A 12,362-nucleotide genomic window follows, 5' to 3' on the forward strand; every position below is an offset into this window, starting at 1 on the left:
AAATATTAAACAATTTGCCTTGTTAATTATAAAATATAACTATCTTAATATCATTTTTCACTAAATCTTTTCTAGAATGTGGCTCATTTAATTTTTATTCCAAATTGTGTCCAATAGACTAAAATTATTGCACCTATCATAACACATAGCAGAATGTTAGATAATCCTGAGAAATATGCTGGCTTGGTACCATTTGGATGTAGAATGGAAGAGAGATTTGTTTGGTGGTACCCACTGTGTAATGCTTGGGCTGATGTTTGAGTTTATCCTGACAATCACAGTAATGCTGCTTATAGTGGATATTAGTTGATTTTTCTGTTCACTCTCTCCATCGCCCTCCCCCCCTCCACTGTCTTTTGGTTTAAAAAGCATTCTCTCTCTTTTTAAAATTTTATTATAGTTGATTTACAATGTTGTGTTAGTTTCAGATGTACAGCAAAGTGGTTCAGTTATACATATATTCATTCTTTTTTCAATTTTTTTCCATATAGGTTATGACAGAATATTGAGTAGAGTTCCCTGTGCTCTGCAGTAGGTCCTTGTTGGTTATCTATTTTATATATAGTAGTGTGTATATGTTAATCCCAAACGTCTAATTTATCCTCCCCCCGCCCTACATTTCCCCTTTGGTAACCATAAGTTTGTTTTTTAAATCTGTGAGTCTGTTTCTGTTTTGTAAATAAGTTAATTTGTATCATATTTTTAAATTAGATTCCACATATGAGTGATATCATGATATTTGTCTTTGTCTGATTTACTTCATTTAGTACGATAATCTCTAGGTCCATCCATGTTGCTGCAAATGGCATTATTTCATTCTTTTTTTAATGGCTGAGTAATGTTCCATTGTATATAGGTACCACATCTTCTTTATCCATTCCTCTATCACATTCCACATTTTCTGATCTTGCCTCAGTGCTCCCCAAACCTCACCCCTTGCAAACAAGGCTTAAGCCTTGCCAATCAAGATATCCCCTTTCTTGGGCACATAGTAGTATTTTATGCAAAAGTGGGCATTTAGTCCAAGCCAAGCCTATTAGAATCTCCCCTTGAACTTTGCTTCTTAAACTACCATGGAAGAGTTTATTTTGATAGTGGGGTTAGGGAGAGAAAATGTAACGTAATGAGTATTAAACTGAGTCCTTCCTGTACTATCGATAAGGGTTATCATCTTTGAAAAGTCAACCAATCTCTCCATGACTCAGCCCCCATCTAAAAAATTGAGGATTTGGTCCAAGTCAATGGTTTCTATGATTATTATCCCTTAAAAATGGTTATATCATTTTTAAAAAACCCTGATATATGCACCCAACGGTCCAAATTTCCTTTCGCTGTCTCATATTTTAGATGTCTTATAGCTCATGTATTATTTTCTAGTGTGAATATGTATCACTGGAGGTAAATGCCAGGTAGATTTTTACCCTTATTTTCATTAAACATTGCAAGTATCTGATTTTGTTAAATATATAAGATAAAATTCTGATACCTATTTTTTTCATTCTCTACAACTATAATTAAAATACAGCAATAAAATCTCTTCACTAAATTTGATGCATATTTTAGTTTGATATTTTATATTTGAACAATAGTTGTACTGATCTCTGTTCATTTGTTTGCACTGAAAAAAATCATGGCAGAAAATATTTTTGGTGTTGTCTAAAAGCAAGATGAAGAATAAGCTCTTAAGATTTTATGATTGTTGCCTTATTTTAGGGAGCAACTATATTTCTATCCCTCTGTCAAATGCTTAAATTAAGTTCCTAGCCTGACTGCATGTATGTAACTCTGTCAGACATACACACTTGCATACATTTGTGTGCATGTTCACACACACATACACACACCTTTGGGTACATTCTACCCTAGCACATTGGGTCCGTACTGTGCTTGTGGGAAGTTCCAGTCACTTGGGGACTGCGCTAATGGGGATTTCCAGCAATAAGTAATCTCCAGAGAAAAACTGTTTCTTTTCTAACCAATCTGATATTGGTGAAGAATAGTATTTTCTTTTTGGGTTCAATGCTACATTTCACTCTCTGATAAAATGCATAGAGACCCTTTTATCATTTGAAAATCTTGCGTAACAGGAGAGATTTTTTGCAATTTGTGCATCATGGTAAAATTCTAGGGCAGCAAAGCAATGTAAAGGCAGTGTAGAGTTTTTTAATTGTGAGATCTTAGTTGGGCTAAATTGCTTAGCAAGGAAAACTGCAATGAATAAATAGTTCTTACTTGCCAAGAGATCAACATATTTCTTAGTATTATAGGGCAGCAATACTATAATTTTATCTAAAAAGCTAATAAACCAGTGAAAATATAAACCAGTGAAAATATAAAATATTTTATCTTTAGAAGATAATTGTGTCACCTTCTAGAAACTAAGCTCTCTGTAATTAAATATAATTCTCATTTCACAGTAACATTTGACAGATTAAAATTTAATAAATGCTAAGTCCATTTTAAGGTTAAAATACATATTCTCTCTGGTTAGGTTTTAACTTTTTGTCAATGCATATAACTTATTGAATGTATATTTAAAGATATTAAGTAACATTCATTCAAGAGTCAATATATGCAAAAAGGATAAAGTGTAAGATCATTTTCCATTTAGAATTTTTCCTCTTGAAATCTTCTTGCAGTTATTTGATTACCTCTCCTATGTAAATACTTGAAGTATATATGTATGTATTAGTCCACTATTGATTTGTCCATGTACTTTTTTTTTTTTTTTTTTTTTGCGGTACGCGGGCCTCTCACTGTTGTGGCCTCTCCCATTGCGGAGCACAGGCTCCAGACGCGCAGGCTCAGCGGCCATGGCTCACGGGCCCAGCCGCTCCACGGCATGTGGGGTCTTCCCGGACAGGGGCACGAACCCGTGTCCCCTGCATCGGCAGGCGGACTCTCAACCACTGCGCCACCAGGGAAGCCCCTGTCCATGTACTTTTTTACTGATCATTTTGAGATCAAAATATTGATTCAAATATATGATAAGAACACAAATGTGTAGAGAAGAAAACACGAAGGAAACAAGAAAATAAGAGAGAAAAGCGGGGGAGGGAGAGAGGGTGGCAGAAGGGAGGGAGGGAGGGAAGAAGGAAAAAAGGGAATATTGTAAAAATTTCTTCCTTTGCTATCATTTTGAAGAATTACCTGTGTTCTGTATCTATTTTCAAATATCTATGTGCTAAATTTCTGAGGTGGGAAAAAGTGACATTCCTAAAAAATTTAATAGGATATTTTGTTGTAAAATTGTTTACTAGCCACATAGCTGACTGAATCCTGAAATGGAATGAATAAACCATGTAATACATTTTAAACTCTGTTTAAAATGAAAACAGAGTCCATACAACTCATAATAGATACACTTGTTGATTAATAAACAAGTAGGGGCTTAGTTCATTAACTTAGATTGTGAACAGAATCATGCCTGATGTCGTTTGAGCAACAAGTGTATTAGTTTTTCACACATCTTTCTTCTCAAAAAAATTATGGTAGTTTTTTTAGAATCCATTTTTATTTCGAAATTAGATCATAATTCTCACCAGCAGGACCCACAAAGCCCTCCCATGTAATTATGCAGTGTGCTCCCTCTCCTGCAAGACCACTCATGGCTGGAGTTCTCCATTTTTTGGAAGACACAGGCCATCAGTGTGTGCCTTTGAGGTTTGTAGGTAGAGCCATTCAACCCAACACTCAGCTGTGTCTTCTGTCCGTAATCTCAGACTAATTAGAAGTTCTGCTCAATTAATAGGATGACATGGTGGGAAACTGTTAGAATGATTGATGGCGAATTTTTAATGACTGGTTTGGCTATTCATATGTGGGATGCTCTTGTTAAGGTCAGAATAACGTAAGTCTTCTGTTCTATTTTTTTAAAACATGCTTACCCTATTTTCACTGTAATATTTAAAACACATGAGATGAAACAAATATTTTTCCACCAAAATTATTTTATCCAGCATGTTTAATTGTGTACAGTTTATCATGTCTGCCGTTTCTTCGGAGACTTCTTTTAGACCACCAAGGCAAGAGTGCACTGGAAGCGTTGTGTAAATATGTGTAACTAAAGAGAGATTTCCCGTATGTTTGTGGTCAGGTAACCTTTCTAATGCATATAAAAGGAAAGATAAACTTTTTTTTCTGATTCTACGGTGAACCTGATAATAAATACAGCAGCCTGTCAGCTTCAATGTTTTCTGATAGTCACCAGATAACCTCCCTTTTTTGTTATTGCTTGGTCAATCATTTGTCTTGTTTCCCTTTGTTTTTGAGCCCTCTCAGGGCATCATTACCACAAAGCCAGTGACATACTGATTAAATGAGGGACGCAGGCATGAGTTAAAGAACACAGAAGCTACTTTTAATACTCTTTGTTTCTGCTACAGCTCAGATGAAACAAAAATAGAATGGATTTGAAAAAATAAACACATATCTATGAGACAAAGGAGGGACAAAAAAACCAGAGAAGTCCATAGAGAAATAACATGCATGTGAGAAATATACGGTACTAATGTTTCCACTTCCACTTTCCTTGATTAACTTTACATCAACATTTTTTTGGGGGGGGGAATAAAACCTTTCGTGTAAGACTAGGCTCATAGAGTAATAATAGGCTCTATCTCTCTCTTTCTCGATCTACGATCAAGTAAGATTGGGAATTCTTTTTTTTTTTTAACATCTTTATTGGAGTATAATTGCTTTACAATGGTGTGTTCGTTTCTGCTTCACAACAAAATGAATCCATTATATATATACATATGTTCCCATATCTCTTCCCGCTTGCGTCTCCCTCCCACCCTCCCTATCCCACCCCTCCAGGCAGTCACAAAGCACCGAGCCAATATCCCTGTGCCATGCGGCTGCTTCCCACTAGCTATCTACCTTACTACGTTTGTTAGTGTGTATATGTCCATGACTCTCTCTCGCCCTGTCACAGCTCACCCTTCCCCCTCCCCATAACCTCAAGTCCGTTATCCAGTAGGTCTGCGTCTTTATTCCTGTCTTACCCCTAGGTTCTTCATGACATTTCTTTTTCTTAAATTCCATATATATGTGTTAGCATACGGTATTTGTCTTTTTCTTTCTGACTTACTTCACTCTGTATGACAGACTCTAGGTCTATCCACCTCATTACAAATAGCTCAATTTCGTTTCTTTTTACGGCTGAGTAATATTCCATTGTATATATGTGCCACATCTTCTTTATCCATTCATCCGATGATGGGCACTTAGGTTGTTTCCATCTCCGGGCTATTGTAAATAGAGCTGCAATGAACATTTTGGTACATGACTCTTTTTGAATTTTGGTTTTCTCAGGGTATATGCCCAGTAGTGGGATTGCTGGATCATATGGTAGTTCTATTTGTAGTTTTTTAAGGAACCTCCATACTGTTCTTCATAGTGGCTGAACCAATTCACATTCCCACCAGCAGTGCAAGAGTGTTCCCTTTTCTCTACCCCCTCTCCAGCATTTATTGTTTCTAGATTTTTTGATGATGGCCATTCTGACTGGTGTGAGATGATATCTCATTGTAGTTTTGATTTGCATTTCTCTAATGATGTTGAGCATTCTTTCATGTGTTTGTTGGCAGTCTGTATATCTTCTTTGGAGAAATGTCTATTTAGGTCTTCTGCCCATTTTTGGATTGGGTTCTTTGTTTTTTTGTTATTAAGCTGCATGAGCTGCTTATAAATTTTGGTGATTAATCCTTTGTCAGTTGCTTCATTTGCAAATATTTTCTCCCATTCTGAGGGTTGTCTTTTGGTCTTGTTTATGGTTTCCTTTGCTGTGCAAAAGCTTCGAAGTTTCATTAGGTCCCATTTGTTTATTTTTGTTTTTATTTCCATTACTCTAGGAGGTGGGTCAGAAAGGATCTTGCTGTGATTTATGTCATAGAGTGTTCTGCCTATGTTTTCCTCTAAGAGTTTGATAGTTTCTGGCCTTAAATTTAGGTCTTTAATCCATTTTGAGCTTATTTTTGTGTATGGTGTTAGGGAGTGTTCTAATCTCATACTTTTACATGTACCTGTCCAGTTTTCCCAGCACCACTTATTGAAGAGGCTGTCCTTTCTCCACTGTACATTCCCGCCTCCTTTATTATAATTGAGAGAATGTTTCATCATTGTAGAGCTGTCAAGGCATGCTAATATGTTTTATAAAGTTCTTAAACAGATTATGGTTATGCATTTCCAAATTCTTCAGACCACAATTAATTTTCACCAATACTCACTTTAGCATATATTGTTTTGGTTTCATTGTTTACTAAACACTGATCAATTCTCACTTTTCTGAAGCTTTGTAATTCCCGACATGATTTAAATTTCTATTCCAGAGAAGTTTACAAGAAATCTGCAAATGTACTGAGAGTAGGGGCTATGTCTTATACGTCTTGGTGTGTCCATAATGTTTTACAAAGTACAGTTCACCCAAGAAAGTTTTAAATTATAGGCATTATACAATATGCTGGGGATTAAGAAGTTACCTTTCCTATGAATTTAAAATAATACCTGGTCTAGCAAGAATGGCAGAAATACAAACACATAACCATTATATAAGTAATTAGTGGTACAGCACAGGTACAAATAAAGTCCTATTTGCTGAAATGAGAGAACAACCAAATGTGCCTGGAGGAACTGGGAAGGCTTTGTCCAGATGACAACTAAACTGAGTCATAAAGATAAATTGTTATTTCACCAGGTGAAGATGAGAAGGAAATATTCTAGATTGAGGAATGGTGTAAGCGAAGACATAGAATCACAAAACACTTAATTTGCAAGAAACAATGAGAAACTCATTAATATTTACTAGGCAATAATTTCTCTGAAGGCAAAGATTTTTTTATATTGACTTTATTCTGTAATTTAATACACTATCTTATTAATCTTCTTTAATATTATATTGGCCAACCTAGGTCATTTGCATTTTCACATAAAAAAGTACACCTATATCCTCTGTATCTATCTACAAAGATTTTGGATTCCACCATTTTAAATAGCAAACTTTGAAAATTGAGACTGTAATTTTTGAATCTTTATGTTCTTGTTCTGTTTATGGATATAAACACATTGGAGACTCTTTGTAAATAAATAAAAACTTAAAATACTATCTCAAGGCCACTAGATGAGAATAGAATCAAAGCAGAGATTAACAACTGAAGTTTTTAAACATTAGAAGATTATTACCTTCATATTTACTATATGGATATGATGCCTGGATGGATTAGATGTCCCTGTCACCATGTGAGACCACCTAACTTCTGCATAAAGAAAAAGCTGCTGTCTTGCTTATGTATTTTCTAGATTCTATTCGTACTACTAGCTTTTCAATTTGCATCATTTGTGGCTTCTGAGGAATATCCTTGACTATGTTCATTAAACTTGAGAAGTTCCAGGGTCTCTCTGAATAGTTGAACAGACTACATAGAACCCTGGGACTCTCTCTTGCAAACCATGTCTCCGCAAGACCCCTTTTTATGTAAGTACAGTAGTCCCCCCTTATCTGAGGTTTCAGTTACCCGTGGACCACCACAGTTTGAAAATATTAAAGGTAAAATTCCATAAATAAACAATTGATAGTTTTAAATTTTGTGCTGTTCAGAGTAGTATCATGGTGAAATCTCTCCCTGTTCCAATCCCCCCAGGATCTCCAACCGTTGACATCTGTTCCTGACCGACGTCAGGTTTCATATAGTTCAGTAACCGTTGACATCATCGTGGGTCAGTGATCCAGGATCATCCTTCTTCTGATGTATTGTCAGAAGGTCAACAGTAGCCTAATGTTCCATCCCAGCACCTACCTCATTCACCCCAGTTCATCTCATCACGTAGGCATTTTATTATCTCACATCATCACAAGAAGGGTGAGTACAGTAGAATAACCTATTTTGAGAGAGAGGGAGAGGGAGAGAGAGGGAGAGGAAGAGGGAGAGAGGGAGCACATTCACATAACTTTTATTACTGTATATTGTTATAATTACTGTTATTCATTATTGGTGTTATACTGTGCCTAATTTATAAATTAAACTTTATTGTATCAATAGGTATGTGTGTATAGGAAAATAGAGTATATACTGGGTTTAGTACCATCTGTGTCTTCAGGCATCCACTGGGGGTCTTGGAACATATTCCTCCTGGGTAAGACGGGACTACTGTATGTATTTATTGATTGTAACTAGAAGTCAGGTTGTTTTGCATTTATGTATTTTTTAAATGTATTACTTTCAATTTCAACTGAGTGTTTAACGACCCTGTCCCTAGTTCTTAGGATACTTCACTTTAGATGCCTCTGAGTTGAGTTCAACCAGATTTGAGAGTTGTGTTATGTAGCTTGAATCTTTATATTTTTTAAATCTCCCATCTCTAGGCCTTTTCTTAGAGATGTTGAATTCTGAGCAGTAAATAACAAGAATGTGCAAATGTCAACCATGGAGTTGTGTTGATCATAAGGCCTGGGCTGTCCTCTGTCCTGTGTATCAGCTGGCAGAGCGTGGCCTTTCACTCGTCCCTGGTGACTCTGCCTGCTAGCCGCTGGCGGCTTAGTTTCCATTTGTGCCTCCCAATGACTCCTTTATTAATTCACAGTGTGATTATTACCTGCCATAAGTATGAGAAGAATTACTTAGAAAGAAAGGATTTTTATCAGCACTCCTTCATTTTGGGAAAGCATTGCTGCTCTGGTAAACTGAGAAATTGTTTTCAAAACATTAAAATTTTGGAGGATTCTGCTGGTAAAAATATGCACAGCTGAACACAAAATGCCTGAAAAGAGAATGATGTGTGTTACTTTCAGGCCTCTTCCTCCTCCTCTTCCCTTTTTCTTTTATTATTATTATTTTTTGATGTGTCCTGCCCCAGTGTTGGGTCTCCTCCTTGTCTGTCTGTCTACTTATTAGTCTTCCTTCTTAGGCATTTTCCTTTTTATGCTCTTTTATGAGACAGCACTTTACTTACTTATAAAATACTGCATTGTGTTTTAAACATTTTAATATGTAAATTCAGTAGCAACATTGTTCATTTTGCCTGAAATCATCATTACTGTAAGTCAGGCGTTTGACTGAATTTGAAAATTTTATATGAACATTAAATGAGGAGGCAGCAGCAGAAAATGCATAGATATTAGGCAAGGTAATATGTGGATAATCTTTCCAGAGCATCATCTTTTTGGCTAAAGAGAACAGAAAATGTCTTAAAAAATAAAAGGTAGGAGTAAAAATTAAAACCATGCTATATAGAAAGGATAATTTGATAGAATGAACACAGTGGAAGACATTGACTCACTATAACTCTGAAAATTATCTATTTGAGTTTCATTAGATATAATGACATACATGGTGGAAGGTAAATTTACCATTGATTTTAAAATAACAATAGTTTTAAAGATTGTCAGATGCATGAAGTTATTTTCTCCTAGTCACATTTGTAATGGCCACCATGTATTTGACAGTGGAAATTCCTTCTGCTGTCTGTGTTACACATAAACTAAAAAAGAAAATGCAGAAATTTAGCAACAGCATATTGTAGTTGGCTTTCAGAAATTTTCTTGAGAAAACACAAAAAAATAGGATTAAAAAATTTAAGAGTTAGGAGTATTAACTCATTTTTAGGCTCAACCTCACAGATTTTGTATTGGACACCAAAAGCAAATATTGTACAAATATTGATGTTATGATAAATTGTGTTGAACATAATTACAAATTGTGAAGATAAATGTATATTGGTGCAGACTTTGAGGTGGGATATTTTAATATTTCCTATTGAATTAAAAAAAAAACCTTCAACTGCCAATTACATTTATATTCACTTACTAGTTAAACTAGGGCAATCACAATAAAGAAGCAGAAGAAAGTAATTCAGATACAAGAATGCTTTATTTTCATTATTCATACATACAAAAGAATTAACTGAAATTCCACAGATGTAAGCAAAATTTAAATAAATTAAATCCATATATTGGATTTGTACAGAGTCATTAAACATTGAGATTTTGGAGACTACTGAGATATTTAGAAAGATGTTGATTAAAATGGTATGCGTAAAAGGCCCATTGAAAAGGAGCTCCACAATTTTGGAAAAATGTAAACATAGATAATCTGGAAAAATATACTAATATTAAAAGAGTCTACTTTGGGAGTAGTTATTAAAATACATGATTTTGTAAATTTTACTTTTCTAAATTTTCAATAATGGCATTATATTACTTTTACAATTAAAGTTTTCTTGAAAGTGTTTGAAATAATGTAATAAATCTTGTGCATAACATGGCATAAAACATGATAATAAAAAAAGTGATGTTAATGTTTATAATTGTAAACTGTCATATTGGCATTGTCAGTAGATCCTTCAGCAGAAAGGTTAGATAATTTAATGTGCAGTATTTTTGTTTTTTTAGTTTCCTATTTTAAAAGGAAGTTTTATTGTTTGTTATTATTTAATTGCACAAAATAACACTGCTAAAAAGTGTCTAGGACACTGTTAGTCTGAACAGCTTAATTTAAAATAATAGTATTAAAATAAATAAAACTTTTTTCTTCTATGCAGGTAAAATAACTTTGAATACCCTGAATTCTAATCTCAATTCATTGTATATAAAAACAGTGTTTATTATATTAAGGATAATTTATGCATTTTATAGTTACTTGCAATTTCAGTTACCCTCAATCATGTTTCTGAAGACTCTTTAAAAATGAATTTTTTTTAAAGAAAGTATATTTACTTATTTAAAACAATTACTAATTGCCCTAATTAAAAATAGTTACTACACTATTGGATTTGGGTAAGGTGTTATTAGTGTAAGCCAAAGTGATTAAACCATATCATCTTCTTTGTGTAATTTTAAATATACTTGAATATTATGTATGTCAGTAGATTTGGTTTTTAAATCTTAATTTCTTTCTTTCTTTGAATCTTAATTTTAGTTTTTAAATCTTAATTTCTTTCTTTCTTTGAATCACTGATTGTTCAGATCTTTCCTGCTTTTGTTTTAGAAAACTATGTAATAGGGTGGGGTCAGCCTGAATATTTTCTTTCGGTTCAATTCAGTTCGGTTCAATTCAGTTCGGTTCAATTCACCACTATGAAATATGCGAAGTCCTACCTAAAGTGTGTGTGTATAATGATTAAAAAGACAAGCCGCCTTCACTCCATTGTTCATGTTTTGACAAGTAGGATGTAAAATCAACTAATGAAACGTGGAATGTGGGATAGTAGTAACAATAAATATACTGGTTAAGAGATATTAGTCCAAAAAGCTTAGTCTTTAATGGATTGTTCTGGTAAGATAACTCTTGGATACATGAGATATCACTGTAGTTGTAACCTGATTTTCCAGATTTAAAAATTTTACTTAAATATTTATACATATTATAGAATTTTACTTAAACACCTAGAATCTACAGAAATAAATGAGTCTGAGATTTTATTTTAGTGTTGCATGTTTTAAATAATATATACCTATCTCTCACACTATGTTCGGCAGTATATGTAATTTACATTCTCTATCTTAAAATTCAGGTGAGACAAAGAACCAATCAAATCATAAGTCATTATTTTGGCAGTGTTCTGAATTCTTTTAGAAGGTTTGCTGTGTCTAATATCTTGAAATTTACAGTCATTTTTTAAACTTGTGAATTAATGTTTATTTCCATCTTTGCAAAAACCTTTAAGAAAGGACATTTTGTTTAAAGTCAAACCTAGTGTTTTAAGTACATTTTTTGTTTGTTTGTTTGTTCTGCGGTACGCGGGCCTCTCACTGTCGTGGCCCCTCCCGTTGCGGTGCACAGGCTTCGGACGCGCAGGCTCAGTGGCCATGGCTCATGGGCTCAGCCGCTCCGCGGCACGCGGGATCCTCCCGGACCGGGGCATGAACCCGCGTCCCCTGCATCGGCAGGAGGACTACCAACCACTGCGCCACCAGGGAAGCCCTTAAGTACATTTTTAATGGACAATGAGAAGCAAACACTGAGGCTCAAAATTTTCTATGAAAGAAGAATTTACAACTGACATTTATTTATTAATTCTTATAGGAGAAAATAAGTAGTTACTTGCAAAACTAAATTATTCTTTCTGAGAGAACTAGAATTATTGACTATTTGCATTCTGGATTTATTAGTTAAAATAATTTGTTGTAATATAAAATTTTTTATGTCTGTAACTGACTTGTTTTGGGCAAAAGTAATAGTTCTCATGTAAAATTTATAGATATTATTCTATCTAGCTTTTATGATATCTACTGTGATACGGAGTATTGTTCCATGTTATTGAATTATCTTCTAACCTTTGAAAACTTACTGAATTACAGTTCAAAAATGTGACAGGAAAATAAAGCTATTCTTTTCAATTCCCTTTCTGCTTCTGAAGGAAGGTAA

At 34.4% G+C, this 12,362-nt stretch overlaps 1 protein-coding gene across 2 annotated transcripts in view; it reads left to right on the forward strand.

The window, feature by feature from the left end:
* The window catches only part of DOK6 (docking protein 6), a 430,409-nt gene that overhangs the window by 89,248 nt on the left and 328,799 nt on the right, over window positions 1-12,362 (forward strand). Inside the window, exon 1 of one of the 2 annotated variants that reach the window (XM_060310052.1) lies at window positions 7,743-7,859. The exons of the other annotated variant lie outside the window; for it this stretch is intronic. Within the exon in view, the coding sequence (XP_060166035.1) occupies window positions 7,746-7,859 (114 nt within the window). The 5' untranslated portion in view covers window positions 7,743-7,745. Of the gene's footprint in view, window positions 1-7,742; window positions 7,860-12,362 lie in introns of those variants that run through there. 2 annotated transcript variants of the gene reach the window in all.

The sequence above is a fragment of the Globicephala melas genome, chromosome 13 (genome assembly GCF_963455315.2).
Source record: "Globicephala melas chromosome 13, mGloMel1.2, whole genome shotgun sequence".
NCBI lineage: Eukaryota > Metazoa > Chordata > Mammalia > Artiodactyla > Delphinidae > Globicephala > Globicephala melas.